Consider the following 23,695-nt stretch of genomic DNA (forward strand, 5'->3'; position numbering starts at 1 on the left):
GAATAGCTCTGTGCTGTCAGGTTTTTTTTAAATTTATTTATTTTATTATTTAATTTATTTATTCATTTATTTTTGGCTGTGTTGGGTCTTTGTTGCTGCGCACGGGCTTTTCTCTGGTTGCGGCGAGTGGGGGCTACTCTTCATTGCGGTGCGCAGGCTTCTCATTGTGGTGGCTTCTCTTGTTGTGGCGCACATGCTCTAGAGCGCAGGCTCAGTAGTTGTGCCACATGGGCTTAGTTGCTCCATGGCATGTGGGACCTTCCTGGACCAGGGCTTGAACCTGTGTCCCCTGCATTGGCAGGCGGATTCTTAACCACTGTGCCACCAGGGAAGCCCGCTCTGTCAGTTTTGAACTTGAGATCAGCACTATTTTTTATTCTGTTAATAATATGGTTGCCTTTAGATTGATTCGTATATTTCTCTCTTCATAGAGTGGTTTGATAGACTGTGCTTGGTTTAGAAGCAGCTGTACAGTATTGTTTTACTACCTTTGCTGTCCAGCCCCAGTTAACAAAGGAAAAAAAAAATCATTCCCAGACAAGTATAGCAGCATTTCATTTGTAGTTATATTTTTACTTATTGGTGAACATCCTTTGGAGAAAGGTTTGTTTCACATCAGTCTCTGTGATGGAAAAGAGCCCAGACTCGGAGCCAGACAGCTGGGTTCATATCCCACCTTTATCCCTTCTGGCGAGTGACTTAAACTCCCTACCCTGAGTTTCCTCCTCTGAAAAATGGGGATAACAGCAAAGTTGTCTCTTGTTATGTTAATGAGGTGGCTTTTGGAAAGTACCTAAGGGTGGGGCTGGTTGCCAAGAGAACCAACCACATGATTTAGGGGTTTGGAACTGTCAGTCCCACCCCCAGCCTCTGTGGAGAGGGGAGGGGCTGGAGATTGAATGATCACCAGTGGCCAGTGAGTTAATCAATCATGCCTTTGTAGTGAAGCCTCCATTAAGAGCCAAAAAGGCATAGCACAGGGAGATCAGCTCGGTGGTTTGTGACCACCTAGAGGGGTGTGATAGGGAGGGTGGGAGGGAGACGCAAGAGGGAGGAGATATGGGGATATATGTATATGTATAGCTGATTCACTTTGTTATAAAGCAGAAACTAACACACCGTTGTAAAGCAATTATACTCCAATAAAGATGTTAAAATAAATAAATAAGTAAAAATTAATTTTCAATTTAGGGGAAAATACAGTATCTTATACAAATGCTTTTATTGCAGTCTTGCTCTCTCCAAGTATGAAATTAGGAGTGCTTTACTTTTTAGTGCTGTGACATGAAAAAATTAAATGTTACCCTTTATGATAGTTGCTGTCACCAATTTATAGGTGTAGATTTAAGTCCATAATTCACAGTGATGGTTGATTGTTTTAAATACCTTTTTATAATTAGGATCAGGTGCTACTTGGGTCATTGTTATGAAAGCCAACCAGCTTATTAGATTAGTTAGAACAGTGATTCTCAGACTTTCTTGTGTATTGAAACCACCTGGAGAGCTTGTTAAAGCACAGATTACTGCAAAAACCCCCAGAGTTGCTGATTTACTAGGACTGGGGTGGAGAATTTGTATTTCTAACAAATTCTCAGGTGATAACTGATGCTGCTGGTCCACGACCCCACTTTGAAAAACACTGGGTTAAAGGTATGGCTTGTTTTCATTCATTAAACAAATTGTTTGTTAGAAGATTAAACAGAACATTAGTAGGCTCAAGGAATGATAATTAAAAGAAACTAGGTGATAAAATGTGGGGCTTTTTAAAGGTTGTTCTTAATTGTTACCAATGTACTTCAAACTGTGATGAACAGGCTTCATCTAAAGTTTATCATATTGGGCCCCAGCCCTGCATCAGCTATCTGATTTGCTTTTCTTTTGGGAACTTTTATTTATGACTGTTCCCCAGAAACGCTTAGCTTAGCATGGCAATTCATTAAGCTGTTAGTGGGAGTGAAAATTCATGACCTACTTGTGCTATCTTATCCTAGACTTTTAAAAATATTGTTCCATGAGCATGAGTCTGCTTGCCTCTAGAGACTGTAATTTTTTTTTTTAATAAATTTATTTTATTTATTTTTGGCTGTGTTGTTGTGTCTTCGTTGCTGCACGTGGGCTTTCTCTAGTTGCAGTGACCGGGGGGCTACTCTTCGTTGTGGTGTGCAGGCTTCTTATTGCGATGGCTTCTTTTGTTGCAGAGCACAGGCTCTAGGCGCACAGGCTTCAGTAGTTGTGGCTCGCGGGCTCTAGAACACAGGCTCAGTAGTTGTGGCACACGGGCTTAGTTACTCCGAGGCATGTGGGATCTTCCCAGACCAGGGCTCGAACACGTGTCCCCTGCATTGGCAGGCAGATTCTTAACCACTGCGCCACCAGGGAAGCCCTGTACTTTTTTTTTTTTAATTCCCCCACTTATATGCAGCCTGGTGCTCAGCATGTAAATCCTGCAAGAATGTTTATTAAATTAAATTCACTTATGAGCACATTTTGGCCCATAGTAACATGAATTCTCTAATGTGTATTTTTTAAAAATAAACCCATAGTTAAAAGCCTTGGATTAATTAGTTTAGCATTTATTTTGTGTGTCACTGAGATTCTTTTTTCCTCTCACTGAGGTGTGTCTGCTTAGATGACAAGGAAAGATGGAGTCCTCAGCAGTTGTTAAAACACAACTTTATAAATCCTCAGCCAAAAATACCTTTACTGGAGCAAAGTCCCGAAGGTGAGTCTGTTACCGCTCTTTTCTGATAGCCTATTTAACATAAATTATTTTGAAGGTATACGTAAACCTAAGACTGGAAAGGACTGCATGGATCATTTACTTTATCTGTTTTATGCTGAGCTATACATAAATCCATTCATTCAGTGTGTCCTGTCTACGTGGAGGTGTTTTGCCATCCTGGTTTTTCCCGCCTCTTCTGATGGAGTGTCTGGTGGTGGAGCCTCTTAGTGTGGGGTAACCCTTCTCATCGTGTCACCCTTATTACTGCCTTGGAACTAGATTTCCCTGCTGTTACTCAAGTAGCAGATGCAGGAGCCTCAACAGAGACTGGGATGATCAAGAGACCTGGGTTTGGCTTCTGGCTCTGTCGTTCGGTCATTTCTTTACTCTCAGTTACCCCTACCTGTAAACCTGGGCTAACTGTATATTTCTACCTACTTTAAGGAGGACAAGGTGAGGAAAGAATTAAAGGGTCTGCCAGGTAAGAGGTACTTTTTAAAACTCCTTGGTTGGGGCCCCTTCCTCCCGTGCTTGCATTGTCGTTGGATGTTGCAGCTCTTCCTCTGTTTTTAAAGCCTCAGTCGCCTCTTACCTTTTGTTTTATCTCAGATTCTGGAGGACAAGATTACGTGGAGACTGTTATTCCTAGCAACCAGCTACCCAGTGCTGCGTTCTTCAGTGAGACACAGAGACAGTTCTCCCGCTACTTCATTGAGTTTGAAGAATTACAGCTTCTCGGCAAAGGAGCTTTTGGAGCTGTCATCAAGGTGCGATACAGAGTTGTCCCCAGTCCCTTTTTTTTTTTTTTTTTAATTTATTTATTTATTTATTTTTATTATTTATTTATTATTTTAATATTTGGCTGTGTTGGGGCTTCGTTTCTGTGTGAGGGCTTTCTCCAGTTGCGGCGAGTGGGGGCCACTGTTCATCGCGGTGCGCGGGCCGCTCACTATCGCGGCCTCTCTTGTTGAGGAGCAGAGGCTCCAGACGCTCAGGCTCAGTAGTTGTGGCTCACGGGCCCAGTTGCTCCGCGGCATGTGGGATCTTCCCAGACCAGGGCTCGAACCCGTGTCCCCTGCATTGGCAAGCAGATTCTCAACCACTGCGCCACCAGGGAAGCCCCCCAGTCCCTTTTAAAGCTCTTTCCCTGTTCCGTTTCTGCATACTTAAGGACTTCTATTTTGAGAGTAGGGAGGGAAGTGAATATGACCATTTGAAACAATAGTCATCTTCCCCTTCGTGGAGTTAAAGGCTTTATTTAAAGTTACACTAGACACATTAAGAACACATCATTCCTCTTCCTTTGCTTGATGTAGTGCGTTAACGTGAAAACCACATGATTATAACTGCACTTCAAGTTGAGTCAAGACCTCTGCATGAAGAACGTTTTTGTGTGCTTTGGTTTAGAAAGAAAATTGTTCTCTTTTTCTCCCATTTGCTTTTAGAGTTGCTGTAGCTAAGAGGGTTACAGGGTTAGAATTGAGATGGAATTCAAACGGGAAATGGCCCCAGATGGTCTTGATGGCTTTTATTTTGCAGCTATTACTGAGATGGAAAACTAGTGATGCGTTATTTTGTTGTTGTTGTTGTTTGTTTCTTTGTAAGGATTTTGTTTTTAAACTTTTTTAACATCTTTATTGGAGTATAACTGCTTTACAATAGTGTGTTAGTTTCTGCTTTATAACAGAGTGAATCAGTTACACATATACATATGTTTCCATATCTCTTCCCTCTTGCATCTCCCTCCCTCCCACCCTCCCTATCCCACCCCTCTAGGTGGTCACAAAGCACTGAGCTGATCTCCCTGTGCTTTGCGGCTGCTTCCCACTAGCTATCTATTTTACATTTGGTAGTGTATATATGTCCATGCCACTCTCTCACTTTGTCCCATCTTACCCTTCCCCCTCCCCGTATCCTCAAGTCCGTTCTCTAGTAGGTCTGCGTCTTTATTCCCGTCTTGTCCCTAGGTTCTTTATGACCATTTTTTTTTTGTTTTTTAGATTCCATGTATATGTGTTAGCATACAGTATTTGTTTTTATCTTTCTGACTTACTTTGCTCTGTATGACAGACTCTAGATCCATCCACCTCACTACAAATAACTCAATTTCATTTCTTTTTATGGCTGAGTAATATTCCATTTATATATGTGCCACATCTTTATCCATTCATCTGTTGATGGACACTTAGGTTGCTTCCATGTCCTGCCTATTGTAAATAGAGCTGCAGTGAACATTGTGGTACATGACTCTTTTTGAATTATAGTTTTCTCAGGGTATATGCCCAGTAGTGGGATTGCTGGGTCGTATGGTAGTTCTATTTGTAGTTTTTTAAGGAACCTCCATACTGTTCTCCATTGTGGCTGTATCAATTTACATTCCCACCAACAGTGCAAGAGGGTTCCCTTTTCTCCACACCCTCTCCAGCATTTATTGTTTGTAGATTTTTTGATGATGGCCATTCTGACCGGTGTGAGATGATATCTCATTGTAGTTTTGATTTGCATTTCTCTAATGATTAAGGATGTTGAGCATCCTTTCATGTGTTTGTTGGCAATCTGTATATCTTCTTTGGAGAAATGTCTATTTAGGTCTTCTGCCCATTTTTTGATTGGGTTGTTTGTTTTTTTGACATTGAGCTGCATGAGCTGCTTGTAAATTTTGGAGATTAATCCTTTGTCAGTTGCTTCATTTGCAAATATTTTCTCCCATTCTGAGGGTTGTCTTTTGGTCTTCTTTATGGTTTCCTTTGTTGTGCAAAAGCTTTAAGTTTCATTAGGTCCCATTTGTTTATTTTTGTTTTTATTTCCATTTCTCTAGGAGATGGGTCAAAAAGGATCTTGCTGTGATTTATGTCATAGAGTGTTCTGCCTATGTTTTCCTCTAAGAGTTTGATAGTGTCTGGCCTTACATTTAGGTCTTTAATCCATTTGGAGTTTATTTTTGTGTATGGGGTTAGGGAGTGTTCTAATTTCATTCTTTTACATGTAGCTGTCCATTTTTCCCAGCACCACTTATTGAAGAGGCTGTCTTTTCTCCACTGTATATTCTTGCCTCCTTTATCAAAGATAAGGTGACCATATGTGTGTGGGTTTATCTCTGAGCTTTCTATCCTGTTCCATTGATCTATATTTCTGTTTTTCTGCCAGTACCATACTGTCTTGATTGCTATAGCTTTTTAGTAGAGCCTGAAGTCCAGCAGCCTGATTCCTCCAGCTCTGTTTTTCTTTCTCAAGATTGCTTTGGCTGTTCGGGGTCTTTTGTGTTTCCATACAAATTGTGAAATTTTTTGTTCTAGTTCTGTGAAAAATGCCATTGGTGCTTTGATAGGGATTGCACTGAATCTGTAGATTGCTTTGGGTAGTGTAGTCATTTTCACAATGTTGATTCTTCCAATCCAAAAACATGGTATATCTCTCCATCTTTTTGTATCATCTTTAATTTCTTTAATCAGTGTCTTATAGTTTTCTGCATACAGGTCCTTTGTCTCCCTAGGTAGGTTTATTCCTAGGTATTTTATTCTTTTTGTTGCAATGGTAAATGAGAGTGTTTTCTTAATTTCACTTTCAGATTTTTCATCATTAGTGTATAGGAATGCAAGCGATTTCTGTGCATTAACTTTGTATCCTGGTACTTTACCAAATTCATTGATTAGCTCTAGTCGTTTTCTGGTAGCATCTTTAGGATTCTCTATGTATGGTATCATGTCATCTTCTTTTCTGTTTTGGATTCCTTTTATTTCTTTTTCTTCTCTGATCGCTGTGCCTAAAACTTCAAAAACTATGTTGAATAATAGTGGTGAGAGTGGGCAACCTTGTCTTGTTCCTGATCTTAGTGGAAATGGTTTCACTTTTTCACCATTGAGAATGATGTTGGCTGTGGGTTTGTCATATATGGCCTTTATTATGTTGAGGTAAGTTCCCTCTATGCTTACTTTCTGGAGGGTTTTTATCATAAATGGGTGTTGAATTTTGTCAAAAGCTTTCTCTGCATCTGTTGAGATGATCATATGGTTTTTCTCCTTCAATTTGTTAATACGGTGTATCACATTGATTGATTTGCGTATACTAAAGAATCCTTACATTCCTGGGATAAACCCCACTTGACCGTGGTGTATGATCCTTTTAATGTGCTGTTGGATTCTGTTTGCTAGTATTTTGTTGAGGATTTTTGCATCTATGTTCATCAGTGATATTGGCCCGTAGTTTTCTTTCTTTGTGACATCTTTGTCTGTTTCTGGTATCAGGGTGATGGTGGCCTTGTAGAATGAGTTGGGGAGTGTTCCTTCCTCTGCAATATTTTGGAAGAGTTTGAGAAGGATAGGTGTTAACTCTTCTCTAAATGTTTGATAGAATTCTCCTGTGAAGCCATCTGGTCCTGGGCTTTTGTTTGTTGGAAGATTTTGAATCACAGTTTCAATTTCAGTGCTTGTGATTGGTCTGTTCATATTTTCTATTTCTTCCTGGTTCAGTCTCGGCAGGTTGTGCATTTCTAAGAATTTGTCCATTTTTTCCAGGTTGTCCATTTTATTGGCATAGAGTTGCTTGTAGTAATCTCTCATGATTGTTTGTATTTCTGCAGTGTCAGTTGTTACTTCTCCTTTTTCATTTCTAATTCTATTGATTTGAGTCTTCTCCCTTTTTTTCTTGATGAGTCTGGCTAATGGTTTTTCAATTTTGTTTATCTTCTCAGAGAACCAGCTTTTAGTTTTATTGATCTTTGCTATTGTTTCATTTCTTTTTCATTTATTTCTGATCTGATCTTTATGATTTCTTTCCTTCTGCTAACTTTGGGGTTTTTTTGTTCTTCTTTCTCTAATTGCTTTAGGTGCAAGGTTAGGTTGTTTATTCGAGATGTTTCCTGTTTCTTGAGGTAGGCTTGTATTGCTATAAACTTCCCTCTTAGAACTGCTTTTGCTGCATCCCATAGGTTTTGGGTCGTCGTGTCTCCATTGTCATTTGTTTCTAGGTATTTTTTGATTTCCCCTTTGATTTCTTCAGTGATCACTTCGTTATTAAGTAGTGTATTGTGTAGCCTCCATGTGTTTGTATTTTTTACAGATCTTTTCCTGTAATTGATATCTAGTCTGATAGCGTTGTGGTTGGAAAAGATACTTGATACGATTTCAATTTTCTTAAATTTACCAAGGCTTGATTTGTGACCCACGATATGATCTATCCTGGAGAATGTTCCATGAGCACTTGAGAAAAATGTGTATTCTGTTGTTTTTGGGTGGAATGTCCTATAAATATCAATTAAGTCCATCTTGTTTAATGTATCATTTAAAGCTTGTGTTTCCTTATTTATTTTCATTTTGGATGATCTGTCCATTGGTGAAAGTGGGGTGTTAAAGTCCCCTACTATGATTGTGTTACTGTCGATTTCCCCTTTTATGGCTGTTAGTATTTGCCTTATGTATTGAGGTGCTCCTATGTTGGGTGCATAAATATTTACAATTGTTATATCTTCTTCTTGAATCGATCCCTTGATCATTATATAGTGTCCTTCTTTGTCTCTTATAATAGTCTTTATTTTAAAGTCTGTTTTGTCTGATATGAGAATTGCTACTCCAGCTTTCTTTTGATTTCCATTTGCATAGAATATCTTTTTCCATCCCCTCACTTTCAGTCTGTATGTGTCCCTAGGTCTGAAGTTGGTCTCTTGTAGACAGCATATATATGGGTCTTGTTTTTGTATCCATTCAGCCAGTCTATGTCTTTTGGTTGGAGCATTTAATCCATTTACATTTAAGGTAATTATCGATATGTATGTTCCTATTTCCATTTTCTTAATTGTTTTGTGTTTGTTACTGTAGGTCTTTTCCTTCTGTTGTGTTTCCTGCCTAGAGAAGTTCCTTTAGCATTTGTTGTAAAGCTGGTTTTGTGGTGCTGAATTCTCTTAGCTTTTGCTTGTCTGTAAAGGTTTTAATTTCTCTGTCAAATCTGAATGAGATCCTTGCTGGGTAGAGTAATCTTGGTTGTAGGTTTTTCTCCTTCATCACTTTAAATATGTCCTGCCACTCCCTTCTGGCTTGCGGAGTTTCTGCTGAAAGATCAGCTGTTAACCTTATGGGGATTCCCTTGTATGTTATTTGTTGTTTTTCCCTTGCTGCTTTTAATATTTTTTCCGTGTATTTAATTTTTGATAGTTTGATTAATATGTGTCTTGGCGTGTTTCTCCTTGGATTTATCCTGTATGGGACTCTCTGTGCTTCCTGGACTTAACTATTTCCTTTCCCATATTAGGGAAATTTTCAACTATAATCTCTTCAAATATTTTCTCAGTCCCTTTCTTTTTCTCTTCTTCTTCTGGGACCCCTATCATTCGAATGTTTGTGCATTTAATATTGTCCCAGAGGTCTCTGAGACTCTCCTCAATTATTTTCATTCTTTTTTCTTTATTCTGCTCTGCAGTAGTTATTTCCACTATTTTATCTTCCAGGTCACTTATCCGTTCTTCTGCCTCAGTTATTCTGCTATTGATCCCTTCTAGAGAATTTTTAATTTCATTTACTGTGTTGTTCATCACTGTTTGTTTGCTCTTTAGTTCTTCTAGGTCCTTGTTAAACCTTTCTTGTATTTTCTCCATTCTATTTCCAAGATTTTGGAAGATCTTTACTATCATTATTCTGAATTCTTTTTCAGGTAGACTGCCTATTTCCTCTTCATTTGTTAGGTCTGGTGGGTTTTTACCTTCCTCCTTCATCTTCTGTGTGTTTCACTGTCTTCTCATTTTGCTTAACTTACTGTGTTTGGGGTCTCCTTTTTGCAGGCTGCAGGTTCGTTGTTTTTGGTGTCGGTACCCAGTGGCTAAGGTTGGTCCAGTGGGTTGTGTAGGCTTCCTGGTGGAGGGGACTAGTGCCTGTGTTCTGGTGGATGAGGCTGGATCTTGTCTTTCTGGTGGGCAGGTCCACATCTGGTGGTGTGTTTTGGGGTGTCTGTGGCCTTATTATGATTTTAGGCAGCTTCTCTGCTAATGGGTGGGGTTGTGTTCCTCTGTTGCTAGTTGTTTGGCATGGGGTGTCCAGCACTGAAGCTTGCTCGTCGTTGAGTGAAGCTGGATCTTGGCGTTGAGATGGAGATCTCTGGAAGATTTTCGCTGTTTGATATTACGTGGAGCTGGGAGGTCTCTTGTGGACCAGTGTCCTGAACTTGGCTCTCCCACCTCAGGGGCACAGCCCTGATGCCTGGCTGGAGCACCAAGATCCTGTCATCCACATGGCTCAGAATAAAAGGGAGAAAAAAAAGGAAAGAAAGAAGAAGATAAAATAAAATTAAATTAAATTAAAAAGTTATTAAAATAAAAAATAGTTATTTAAAACAAATCTTTTTAAGTAAGAAGAAACAAAAAAGAAAGAAAGAGAGCAACCAAACCACAAAACAAATCCACCAATGATAACAAGCGCTAAAAACTATACTAAAAACAAAACAAAACAAAACAAAAAACGGACAGACCAAACCCTAGGACAAATGGTAAAAGCAAAGCTATACAGACAAAATCACACACAGAAGCATACACATACCACTCACAAAAAGAGAAAAAGGGAAAAATATATATATATTGTTGCTCCCAAAGTCCACCTCCTCAATTTGGGATGATTCGTTGTCTATTCAGGTATTCCACAGGTGCAGGTACATCAAGTTGATTGTGAGGATTTACTCCGCTGCTCCTGAGGCTGCTGGGAGAGATTTCCCTTTCTCTTCTTTGTTTGCACAGCTCCTGGGGTTCAGCTTTGGATTTGACCCCGCCTGTGTGGGTAGGTCGCCTGAGGGCGTCTGTTCTCCGCTCAGACAGGACGGGGTTAAAGGAGCAGCTGATTCGGGGGCTCTGGCTCAGTCAGGCTGGGGGGAGGGAGGGTTATGGAGTGCGGGGCGAGCCTGCGTCAGCAGAGGCCAGTATGATGTTGCACCAGCCTGAGGCACACCGTGTGTTCTCCCAGGGAAGTTGTCCCTGGATCACGGGACCCTGGCAGTGGCGGGCTGCACAGGCTCCCAGAAGGGGAGGTGTGGATAGTGACCTGTGCTTGTACACAGGCTTCTTGGTGGCGGCAGCAGCAGCCTTAGCGTATCATGCCCGTCTCTGGGGTCCGCGCTGATAGTCGCGGCTCGCGCCCATCTCTGGAGCTCCTTTAAGCAGCGCTCTGAATCCCCTCTCCTTGTGTACCAGGAAACAGAAGCAAGAGAAAGTCTCTTGCCTCTTCCACAGCTCCAGACTTTTTTCTGGACTCCCACCACAGCTAGCTGTGGTGCACTAGCCCCCTTCAGGCTGTGTTCACGCAGCCAACCCCAGTCCTCTCCCTGGGATCTGAACAAAGCCCGAGCCTCAGCTCCCAGCCCCCGCCAGCCCCAGTGGGTGAGCAGACAAGCCTCTCGGGCTGGTGAGTGCTGGTCGGCACCAATCCTCTGTGCGGGAATCTCTCCTCTTTGCCCTCTGCACCCCTGTGGCTGCGCTCTCCTCCGTGGCTCCGAAGCTTCCCCCCTCCACCACCCACAGTCTCCGCCCGCGAAGGGCCTTCCTGATGTGTGGAAACCTTTCCTCCTTCACAGCTCCCTCCCAGAGGTGCAGGTCCCGTCCCTATTCTTTTGTCTCTGTTTTTTCTTTTTTCTTTTGCCCTACCCGGGTACGTGGGGAGTTTCTTGCCTTTTGGGAGGTCTGAGGTCTTCTGCCGGCATTCAGTAGGTGTTCTGTAGGAGTTGTTCCACATGTAGATGTATTTCTGATGTATTTGTGGGGAGGAAGGTGATGTCCACGTCTTATTCTTCCACCATCTTGAAGCTCCTCCATGATGCATTATTAAGGTGTGCTGCTGTTAGGTCTTCCCTTCCTTATTCCAGGCTATTTGGGCAACTTTTATTATCATCTGCCCCTTAAGAGAGAGTTTTCAACTCTTTTTGTGTAATTTAAGTATTTTGTTTGATTTTAAGAGTCCCAGATTACTGTTATCAAATCCATATGAGATATGTCATCTTACCCATAAGAAGGTAGCCCACCATCAATAGGGCATGAGTCTGTTTAGGATTCTGAGAGTATTATTAGGAAGCATTACCTGTATCACTGTGGAAGGCCTTTTACACTGAAAAAATAATTACATTAGTTTTTTTACAGAAAGACAAACTTAAGCAGGTTTTCCAAAGGAAAGTCATAATATCATGGGAAATTTTCAACTTTCTTCTTGAAAGTATAGATATTACGTTTAGGTGATTAAATAGATCTACTTTGGGCAGGCAGATATCCTGATTAGGTAATCATGGTTATCTTTAAGAGGAGTGGATGATTGACGTTTATATTATCCCTTTAACTCACACTGTAATTTTGATCAATTCCTTTAACTTCTTTATATTTTAGATTCTTGAATTCCAAACATGATCAAACTTCATTTCCTTACAAGTACTTAAAAATGATTAGTAAGCTCATATAACAAAAACATCTTAGTAACTTAATCCCCCATGTTTTTCCTGTGGTTTCTCCCTATGAGAACCCAACAGCCCTCACACCCCATATCTATTTTCAGGTTAAGGTAGGGCCATCTCCCCAGAGATCTGGAATTTCATTAGCAATTAGACCCATTACTGTTAATGCACCTTTGCATTTTTTTTTTTAATTTTTATTATTTATTTATTATTTATTTTTGGCTGTGTTGGGTCTTCGTTTCTGTGCGAGGGCTTTCTCTAGTTGCGGAGAGCAGGGGCCACTCTTCATCGCAGTGCGTGGGCCTCTCACTGTCGCGGCCTCTCTTGTTGCGGAGCACAGGCTCCAGACGCGCAGGCTTAGTAGTTGTGGCTCACGGGCCCAGTTGCTCCGTGGCATGTGGGATCTTCCCAGACCAGGGCTCGAACCCGTGTCCCCTGCATTGGCAGGCAGATTCTCAACCACTGCGCCACCAAGGAAGCCCACACTTTTGCATTTTAATAAATGAATTCCTAGGAGTTCTAGTGTAGCAAGCCCCACACCCCAGTCAGTGACACATAGTGTTACCAAACCAAAATTGGGTCAGCTCACCCACTCACAGTAAAGCCAACTTACTGACACTAGGATTTGGTAGAGGAAAGTGCAGCATTTATTGCAGGCACCAAGCAAGGAGTAAGGGCAGCTAATAACCAAGAGACCCAAACTCCCCAGTGGATTCCAGGGAAGCATTTTTAAAGGCAAGGCGAGGGAGAGAGTTGCAGGGTGCATGATCAGCTCGTGTACCATTCTCTGATTGGGTGACAGTGAGGTAAGAGGATGGTGTCACAGGGGTTAACATCATCAGTTCTTGGGTTCCAGCTGGTCTGGGGGCTACATGCTCATGCTCATCATGCAGTTAGATTCTTCTATCTGGTGGAGGTTTTAGTTTTAGTATCTGTAAAACAACTCAGGAACGTGCATCAGACATGTTATCTATGTCCTTCAGGAAAGAACTAAAGATTCTGTGACTGTTACATGGCTGATTCACTTTTTAAATTGTTACCAATTCTCCTGGCCCAACTGCTATTTTTTTGTCACTACATGTTCACATTCTTTCAGTCATTATTGAGCAGCCTTTTGTGACTCGGGAGGCCTGGGAGACTAAAGCTTTTCTACAAACAAGACACAGGCAGAGGACATGGTGGGTGATTTGTCCCGGAAAGGCCCCATAGGGTCCTGCTTGGTTACAATAGCGTAAGTGATATGTACTGAGACATGAGGTTGAAAGACAGTGCCAAAACTTCCCACAGTCCTCCACTCTATTAATGTGGCAGTAAAAGAATACAGGACTGTCATTTTTTTGGAGCACATTTCCTTTTTGAGGCTGTGTGCCAGGTGGCTCATGAACCTTGTCTTTTAATCTCACGACATTCTTATGAAATAGGTATTATCCCATTTTGCAGGTGAGGGAACTGATGCTCAGAGAAGTTATGTCATTTGCCTGAGGTCACATACATCACTAAGACATTTCAACCAGCATTCAGACTAATACCTGTTTTACTCAGAAACGTACTTTGTACCACTATTTCTGTACCCCAAAAAAGATAATCTGAAACTCATTTTTATAGTATTCCTTTCTCATTCCTAAAAGTAGTTTTTGGCATAGAAGCCTATGAGCCAAATAAGAGAATGATGCTCTCTCTTGTAACCAACTAGTTTCTCCCTCTGCGATGGGCAAGTTGTTAGTTTCCGTCACTTCAGTTGCCCTGCGTGGTTGGGACTGGAAGGTTCAGAAAACAAAATTTTATAAAAAATACTTCAGTCAACCCAATTGCATAGCAAGACTGCCCGGGATAAGGATGCGTCTATGTAAGATACGGAGATTTGGCCTTTGAAACATTTTCTTGTATTTTTCTTGTGTTTTTCTTTTATTCTTAATTGTATTGTTCTAGCTTCCTTACATAACATCAATTGTAAATCTTCAATCTTAGTAATAAAATCGATGGGCATGGGACTTCCCTGGTGGCGCAGTGGTTGAGAGTCTGCCTGCCATTGCAGGGGACACAGGTTCGAGCCCTGGTCTGGGAGGATCCCACATGCCACAGAGCAGCTGGGCCCGTGAGCCACAATTACTGAGCCTGCGCGTCTGGAGCCTGTGCTCCGCAACAAGAGAGGCCGTGATAGTGAGAGGCCCACGCGCCATGATGAAGAGTGGCCCCCACTTGCCACAACTAGAGAAAGCCCTCGCATAGAAATGAAGACCCAACACAGCCATAAATAAATAAATTAAATTAAATAAAAAATAAAAAAAAAAATCGATGGGCAGTAATTGTGTTAATGCCAATTACTTTTATTTACTGAACACCTTTCTCTGTGACATCTTGATACTTTACTCACATCATTTCATTTAATCCTCACAGTCACCTTTGAGGTAAGGGAAGTGGCATAAATGCCATTTTTTTTTTTTGTTAATTAATTAATTAATTTATGGCTGTGTTGGGTCTTCGTTTCTGTGCGAGGGCTTTCTCTAGTTGTGGCAAGTGGGGGCCACTCTTCATCGCGGTGCACGGGCCTCTCATTATCGCGGCCTCTCTTGTTGCGGAGCACAGGCTGCAGACGCGCAGGCTCAGTAATTGTGGCTCACGGGCCCAATTGCTCTGTGGCATGTGGGATCTTCCCAGACCAGGGCTCGAACCCGTGTCCCCTGCATTGGCAGGCAGATTCTCAACCACTGCGCCACCAGGGAAGCCCGTAAATGCCATTTTATAGATTAAAAAATCGAGTTTCAAGGAAATTAAGTCATTTGCCCAAGTTCTTTGTAAGTTGAGAATTAGAATTTGCATGCAGGTCTGTTAAAACTGTTGCTTAGTTTATGTTTAGCAGACTTTAAGTTTAAAAAAAACAAGTGGAGAGAAACTAAAATCACCTTCTAAAAATTTACACTGAGTTTGGAAAATAATTTTTTAAAAACAAGGTTAAAAAAGCAACAAGGTTTACTTGGAAATTTAGATAGCAGATGTGATATTGGAAAAGCAGGGATGTAATTGTCAATAAAATGAATGATTAAAATGGAGATTATGTTTTCCCCAGAGTCTCTTAGCAGGCTGTATACATTTAGCTTGGGGTGAAATGTTTTCTGTTTTTGTCAGTCACGACTTTCTTCAGCTTAAGAACTTCAGACACGTGGTCCTCGACTGTAGCTGTGGGTTCTGACTCAGAACTTGGGGTTCCCCTTGGGAGGGGATGGGCTGACACAGTAGGAATGCCAGTCGATACAGGGTTTGGAGTGGCTGACCTGCCGGACCCCTCTCCTTTCTCCTTTGCGCGGCAGGTGCAGAACAAGCTGGACGGCTGCTGCTACGCGGTGAAGCGCATCCCCATCAACCCGGCCAGCAAGCACTTCCGCAGGATCAAGGGCGAGGTGACGCTGCTGTCGCGCCTGCACCACGAGAACATCGTGCGCTACTACAACGCCTGGATTGAGAGGCACGAGCGGCCGGCGGGCCCCGCGACGCCGCCCCCGGACGCGGGGCCCCAGGCGCTGGACTGGCGAGCCTTGCCCCGGCCGCCCGTCGGCGACAGCGACACGGACGGCCCGGGCAGCGTGGAGGCGGCCGCGCCGCCGCCCATCCTCAGCAGCTCGGTGGAGTGGAGCACATCGGGTGAGCGCTCGGCCAGCGCCCGCTTCCCCGCCACCGGCCCAGACTCCAGCAGCGACGAGGATGACGACGAGGAACACGACGGCGTCTTCTCACAGTCTTTCCTGTAAGAGTTCCCGGGCGCTGCTGGCTCGTCCCCGCCAAGCCCAGGCCGGGGAAGGGGAGGGACTTGGTTAGAAATCCAGTCCTGTGGACCATGATGAAATACATGTATATGCAACTCATTTTTAGAGAGTAACCAAATTCATTCAGTCTAAGAGTTTTTTCCCTTTGATATCTTCAAGAGATCTCCAAAATCCAAGCCCTGGAGGAAGGAAAAATAGAAACTTCTTTCAGTCCCTCCTCTTAATACATTTAATAGGATTTTTAAAAGAGCATTCTTTTTAGATAAGGGCTTCCGACTCTGTGGAACATAAAGGAACTAATTTGGAGTCTTGACATAGGACCTACTGCAGTTCTAAAAAGGGTTACCAAACCAATAATTATGATCCTAAAATAAAGTTTAACGCATCTCAGAATCCAACCTGGTCATTTACATTCATGGTTTTATTTCATTGTATCCATTTGGATACAGTTTATCATAACTCTGAGCTATTGAATTATAACAGGGAATTTGGTTTCTTTAGTCTTTCTCTATTTCTCTTTTTAAGACCTGCTTCAGATTCTGACAGTGATATCATCTTTGACAATGAAGATGAGAACAGTAAAAGTCAGAATCAGGTAAATATATAAATAGAAGTTACACCTTTTTATTCATCATGGGATGGGTACATAAGCAAATGTTTGATGTTATAAACCTCAGGTAAAATAGTAAAGCCTTAATCTGATATGCAGATATAGAAACATGATTTTAAAACATGATTTTTTAAAATATGCTACTCATATAGTTACTTATAGGTCTTAATTTATCCACATAATAAAAAGAGAAGAATAAATTGACATGCTGGGTTTTTTTGTTTTGTTTTGCTTTTAGTGAAAACCACTTCCTAGAGGATTTTAGGAAACATTATGTGGTTGGGGATGAGGGTTGAATGCAAATTAATTGAGTAACTAAACAGCCTAATTGTGGAGTTCTGTAGGTCTCTCTCACATCAATTAATCTTGATGACTTACTCTCATAAACCATCCTCTGGAACAGTGTTTTAACACTGTGGGTTCTGATCCTGTAATGGGTTATGAAATCAGTTTCAAGGGTTACAACCAGCTTCATTTTATTTTTAATGCTGTAGAGAAGAGCAAAGAATACCAAAATGTATCACACTAGTAAAGGTAAACTCTGTTCGTAGAACTTGTCTCTTATGAGTATATGTATTAGGTGTAATATAAAATACAACATGGTCTGAAAGATTTGAGAAACACTGCTCTAAGCCTTGGACCCCACTCAATTCTGTATCTTCCTGCATCCAGGCCAGCAGAGCCCCTCAGTGTTGATGGCTTGGAGTTCGGTGTGAAGCTTTGTAATTTCCAGGGCTGTCAGTTATTGCTAGAGAAACCTTCTGCAGCTGGGGATTGGATGCAGTGACTTTATTACCAGGAATAAAAATATAATTACAAGCAGAGTGCATTCATGGCAGATAAAAAGAAGTCTATACATAGACTCTCTTGGATAAGCAGTTAAATTGGTTTGAATGAGGTTTGAATGCTTTAGCCAGCACTTTTTTTTTTGGCTGCGCCGTGCAGTATGCAGGATCTTAGTTCCCCAACCAGGGATCGAATCTGTGCCCCCTGCAGTGGAAACACGGAGTCTTAACCATTGGATTGCCAGGGAAGTCCCAGCATTTTTTGAAAGTACTTCCCTCTTCTATTAAAATCCCCTTAACCCCTGAGGAAGTTTAAGGAATAATAGCATAAGTAGTCTAAACTAACTGCTTTGGTTTTAGCATTAGTTATGCATATAATTATTATGGGGGCACCAAATTTACAATTCTGGTTTTTCTCAATTATGGGAGATATCCCATGGGCATTCTAATTGATGGTAGACGCCTCTAAGAGATTAACAATCTTGTACAGATAATCCCCAGAATAAATAAATGATTCAAGAGTAGAATTGAGGGAATTCCCTGGCTGTCCAGTGGTTAGGACTCTGAGGTTTCGCTACAGAGGGCCCGGGTTCAATCCCTGATCGGGGAACTAAGATCCCACAAGCCGCGCTGTGTGGCCAAAAAAAAGAGTAGAATTTGATTGTTTCCAGAACAGTTTTTTTCCTTCAATAAAGATAAAATGTTGAAAAAATGTTTCCACACAAAAAATGCAGATCAGAAACAGTCAAATGCTACCTAATGCTTTCCCATACTTGGGGGTAGGAGGGAGTATTTAAATATGTCTATTAGAAGAAGAAAGAATTTTTTTTAAGGGACATGAGTTAGAAAAACAGCTGTAGGGGTCTAGCAGACTAACCATGTGGAAAAGTAGTGTAGAGGATCGGTCACCCTAAGTGGCAGCTGGGTGGTGGTTCTTCAGTGCTGTAGCCGAGGGCAGTGTGCCATCTGGTAATGTGACCGCATTTAAATTGTTTTAGCTAAAGATGGATTTCTCATCTTCTGTTTCCAAAGTAAGCCTACCATCAAAGGTAGGCATTCCAATAAAACTGAAGCCTTAAAATATTAGCCTGTATACATTCTACCCTTCTTATCCATAGAAAGATAGCAAGTGGTGAGAAGGAATTGACTGAGAGCCTTTCTGTGGATTACCTTTAATACCCACCTGTTTCCTATTGTCCCCATCATTGTTCTGTACAGTAACAGACCTGTAAACTGTGCATTAGATTCTGGTATTGGCAGAATTGCCTTTTAAATGCTGTAAGCATCTAAAGGACAGTGGTTGTTGTTCTGCTTTCTCACCTTCCCTCTAAGGCAGCAGGATAGCTATGTATGTGGCAGGGGCAGGAACAAACGACTTGGTGGTGATGATCTTGTTTCATTTCAGCCTCATTTTGAGCTCTCGTGTGTTCCTCTTGGGTTAGGATGAAGATTGCAATGGAAAGAACAGTTGCCATGAAAGTGAGCCACCGGCAACCACGGAGGCTGTGCACTACCTCTACATCCAGGTGAGGCCCTGGCATGCAGCTCAGTGACACGGCAACTCCCAGTAGTTGCTGGTGGGTAGGTTTTGGGAGATGAAAGCAAGAGAGCGAGCAAAGAGGTCTCACCGCACTGCCAAAGATTAATTGGCCAGAGAGGATTATAGCATGGAGGCCCTTTCCCCCTGTCTTGAACCCATGCTCTCCTGTACCGTAGCAGGAGACGGCACAGGGCAGTGGTTCCAGCTCTGGACTTTACTTAGGCTGTGTAAGTTCACATCCTGGATCTACCGGTCACAGCTTTGTGAGCTCAGGCACGGTTCTTCAGCATTCTATGTCCCAGGTTCCCCACCTGTAAATTAAACAGTAGCAGTTACCTCAATGGCTTGTGAAGAATAAATGAAATAACATGTGTGAAGTAATTAGAACCCACCTGAGTTCCATAAGCGCTAGACTGTGCATGTACAGAAGCTCTACTTTGTCTAACAAGTTAAATCTGGACAAGCAAAGTACGAGGCACATACATCCTCGTGTGTACAGAAGAAACACCAACCTGGTTTTAGGAAAGTGGCTCGTCCTGGAACCCCTGAGGGACAGGAGAACCAGCTCCAGTGAGGCATTGCTAAAGGGAAGCTTATAGGCTTTGTCCTGCTCACACTCCCGAGGGGCGCATTCTGGACAGTGGCGAGCTCAGCCAGCAGAGGGACAGCCACAAACCGAAGCGGAAAACTTGCCTCTGGCCCAAGTGAACAGGACCGTGAGTCATTATTAGTGTTTTCAGTCACATCTGCAAGGAGGCAGATCTTTAAATGTGAGATACAGTACTATGCCCAAGAAGGAGCCCTCAGACAAGTGTAACGTTTCAAAAGAGTCTAGTTAGGTGGTTGCTTTCCTGGGGTTGCAGCAGGTTTTAGGTTTTCCCTAAACATAAACCACTCACACACATGATAAAGCATTTGTCCCCCAAACCGCTAACTGTTGAGTATCTACTACATGCCATTACGCTGTAAACAGTTACAGTGAGACAGAAGTACCTAGCAGAGGTACGTGATGTGTGGTAGGATCTTGGTGTGGGAGGCCTGGAGGATGAGTCAGAGTTTGTAGATGTTATTCTGAGCATGAGAGGATATTTCTCCCATTTAAAATGACATGTTCCCCTCTTTGAAAACAAGAAAGTCCTTCTTCATGAGAAATCTCAGCTGTGGCACTGGTTTGAAACATAGGCTAGTTTCATAAATCAAATGCTGCATGTTGCTCTAAGGTTTAAATGATATTGCAGTTTTCTGATAGATTAATACACTTAAGAAGGATGAGATAGAGCCCTTTCTTAAATGTTTCGGTATTTATAATGTTTTGCTCTAGACTTGAAGGTCATTGTCATTAATTTAACATGCAAATGAAAAAGGCTAATGACATCATTGGATTATTAATTAGCCCTTCTTGGAAATTTGGGTTTGGAAACAATCTTGTAAAACAAAAAATAAAATTTTACTTAATTCTAAGTGTTTTCATATTATATGTGACAAGGATTTTAAAGTCTTATTTTTTTAATGAACAATAATATAAAAAATAAAAATGATTTTGTTGGGGTGGTAAGATTATGCATATTTCTTCCCAATTTTTTTTAATACTGTTGGTTTCTTTTTTTAGTTAAAAAAAAATAAGCCTTTTCCATAAGTATTTAAAATCCGTGGTACACGTTTTAAAATGGGGGATTACATTAATTGCCATTGTCCTCCTTAATTGAAACTCTATATCATCAAATCCTGCCTGGTTTGTTCTTGTCCATAGATGGAGTACTGTGAAAAGAGCACTTTACGTGACACCATTGACCAGGGACTATATCGAGACACCGTCAGGCTCTGGAGGCTTTTCCGAGAGATTCTGGATGGATTGGCTTATATCCATGAAAAAGTAAACTTTGCAACATTTTATATCTGAAAAACTTATGTTTACATAAAATTTATGGCAAAATCAAATATTGTGCGATTTGAGAAAGCCTAAAATAGAGGGAAAATTATGGGTATGTTGAAATAATCTATTTTTATAGGAAATAGAACATATCAAAAGATGAGAAAATAGTATAAAGCATCAAAGTTCAAAGAAAGCATTGAAGGACAGAAGAGGGGTCAGCAAACTATAGCCCATGGGTCATATCTAACTCCCTACCTGCTTCTGTTCAGCCTGTGAGCTAAGACTGGCCTTTACATTTTTAAATGGTTGTAAAAAATTGAAAGAAGGGTAATATTTCATGATACCTGAACATTCTATGAAATTCAACTGTGTCCATAAATAACGTTGTATTGGAACAGGGCCATACCAGTTTATGTGTTGCCTGTGGCTCTTCTTGTGCTGCCACTGTGGAGTTGAGTAGTTGTGGCAGAGACTGTGTGGCCCATAAAGCCTAAAACATTTACCATCTGGCCCTTTGCAGAAAAAGTTTGCCAGCCTCTGGGTTAGGTGGAAATAATTGAACATGTATGGAACTTGAGGATGATTCCTTGAGTGGTTTAGATAAAGTGAGAGTGTGATTAATACCTGCCAAGATATGTGATTCTGACTCAGTGCTACCTTTCCTAGGAACATGGGAAAATTAGAAAGTCATCTAGCAAGGGTAGAGATGCGACTAACATAGTTTGCCACATGTATAAAATGTCACTACAGAGCTAGAAATTGTCATCACGATGTAAATGCTAATGGACCTAGCTTCAAGATGAAACGCTGCTTACATTTTAAAAATGGGATTGTCTAATGTGTTAGTGTAAATACGTTTTTTCCTTTGCGTCAATTTTCTTTAACCTTAAAATATTTATACTGTACCATATTTATACTAAAAAGCCAGGACTATAATTTACAGATGTCTAGTTTATAAATGATTCGGTGGAAGTGGAATTTGCAAGGTTGGACATAAAAATGAGCTCTAATGAAGGTCATTAGAACTCTATTACTGTGCTAGCGTCCTGGGGTCCTAGAACCGTGCTCCGTGCGCTGTCTTCCTTGCCATCTGATCTGCTCAGTACCTGCCAACCATTTGTTGGGTGTCTAACACTGTGCCAAACCTAGAAATAGAGAAAGGCACAAGTGTATGACAAACCCCATACTTGAGAGGGACTTCCTGTTTTTTTGAGGGAGCCGAAATTTACCTTCATGTAACAGTAAGAGAGATCACACCATAAAGTGTTTTTATTACATTTATTTCCTGTATTATAGTTCCGGAAACAGTAAGCATGATGAGGATGCTATTAGGAAGGGGAGAAAGTAGTGTTCACGTAACAAGTAATCATTGAGCACTTAGCTGGTGTGCTGGGAATGCAAAGTTGAATTATTAGAATTACTGTGGAAGTCTTCGTGAATAAGTTGGCACTTGTAAATATTGGTACAGTTCCAATGAGTGGAGAAAAGCCTAGGCAGGGCAGGTAGCCTGAAGAAAGGAGTAGAAGAAGGAATGAAAATGGTGTGTGTCTCCCTGACCAGAGCAAGGGTTTTGTGATGCAGTAGAGAGAAAGATCACGGTGAACCTGATAGACAGGGGTCTTGGATGCCAAAGGGCACCATTTGGATTGGACCTGATCAGGACCACCAGCAGGTAGATTGGGAGAGGGTGGCAAGGTCATTGGCAGGACATTTGGGAGACATTGTGGAGATCAGACAGCCTGGACTAGCATGGTCTGCATGAGAAGACCTCATCCAATTTTCATCACTAGGTTGGCCTTTCAAATGAGGAAACAGGTATGATATAAGTTATGTTTGGGAAAACGTTGTTGGTTTCTTTGCTCTTTTCCATCAGGGAATGATTCACCGAGATTTGAAGCCTGTCAACATTTTTTTGGATTCTGATGACCATGTAAAAATAGGTGATTTTGGTTTGGCGACAGACCATCTAGCCTTTGCTGTGAGTATTTTTTTAATTCAAATGTGCCTGAAAATGGACCCATGTGCCTTAACTATCCTGTCTTCTAACATTCTCATGACTATGAATTCCCTGAACTCTGCTGTGTAATCCCCAGGAAAGTATACAAGTCTGAAGGGGCAGCTGCAAATGATCCTGCAGGCTTTGAAATTGTGAATACGTTTTAGTGAGTACGTTCCACTTGAGAGACATACAATTATTAGTTTGTGGGTGATATTTAGGTCAAAGGCATGAAATACTCTATGAAACAATTTGGTGTTTTGGTCTACCATGCCAGGCACTGGGCTAGATGCTTTACACTCGATGGGCTTTTAGTTAGCTTAAGGAAATAAGGCTCAAAAACCGTAAAACATCAGAAGAATGAGTTCTAGACAACATAAATCAGAAGGTATTAACGCTCTTCTTCACAACACTGTAGAGTAGTTGTTAAACCTACAAAGCTAAAATAATGTGAGGTGAGAGAAATAGTCATATAAGACTTAAAAGCAGGAGGAAATTTGCATATGGTTATGAGGATCAAGAAGGGCTGTATAAAGAAAACAGCATTTCAGATGAGCCTTAAAGGATGGTGAGAGTCCAGTAGGCTGAGATTGAGGGCAGGGCATGGTGACACCAGGATAGGGGTTTCCCGAGAGAAAGAACAGCATAAGCAAAGGCCCTGGGGTAAGCAGACATGATTGTTGAAGGCCAGCATGTTGTCTGGTTGGTTGAAACTATGAGGTGTAGGGGAGCAGTGAGAGAAGATGCTTGAAGGTTGGGGATTCCTGGAGGTGTCAGGCCTTGAGTGCTGGGGGAAGGGTTTTACTTAACATCATAAGCCAGAGATTAGGCACCAAAATCTGTGGTAAATGCAGTTAATTATAAGGGTGGTCAAAAAAAGAAACTAGGATTTGGATTAATGGTGAGAAAAACCTCAGGGGTTAAATTAGAAGGTGAGGTTAGAAGGAGCAGAGAGGGAGGAAGTGGAAGGGGGACAGTAAGGACATGGTCCTGACCAGAG

The 23,695-nt window shown here is 41.6% G+C and overlaps 1 protein-coding gene across 5 annotated transcripts in view; it reads left to right on the forward strand.

Moving 5' to 3' along the window:
• EIF2AK4 (eukaryotic translation initiation factor 2 alpha kinase 4) overlaps nucleotides 1-23,695 on the forward strand; it is a 109,221-nt gene that overhangs the window by 42,742 nt on the left and 42,784 nt on the right. For 4 of the 5 annotated variants that reach the window (XR_014257815.1, XM_082442882.1, XM_082442884.1 and 1 more), the window contains 7 exons: nucleotides 2,616-2,722; nucleotides 3,332-3,489; nucleotides 15,439-15,872; nucleotides 16,417-16,486; nucleotides 18,729-18,812; nucleotides 20,577-20,699; nucleotides 22,573-22,677. Coding sequence is in view for 4 of the 5 variants with exons in the window: in XM_082442882.1 (XP_082299008.1) it covers nucleotides 2,616-2,722; nucleotides 3,332-3,489; nucleotides 15,439-15,872; nucleotides 16,417-16,486; nucleotides 18,729-18,812; nucleotides 20,577-20,699; nucleotides 22,573-22,677 (1,081 nt within the window). In the remaining variant the exon portion in view is untranslated. The remainder of the gene's footprint in view (nucleotides 1-2,615; nucleotides 2,723-3,331; nucleotides 3,490-15,438; nucleotides 15,873-16,416; nucleotides 16,487-18,728; nucleotides 18,813-20,576; nucleotides 20,700-22,572; nucleotides 22,678-23,695) is intronic. The other variant, XM_082442883.1, reaches the window with a different exon arrangement.

This window comes from Balaenoptera physalus (genome assembly GCF_965194825.1).
Source record: "Balaenoptera physalus genome assembly, chromosome: 2".
Classification (NCBI taxonomy): Eukaryota; Metazoa; Chordata; class Mammalia; order Artiodactyla; family Balaenopteridae; genus Balaenoptera; species Balaenoptera physalus.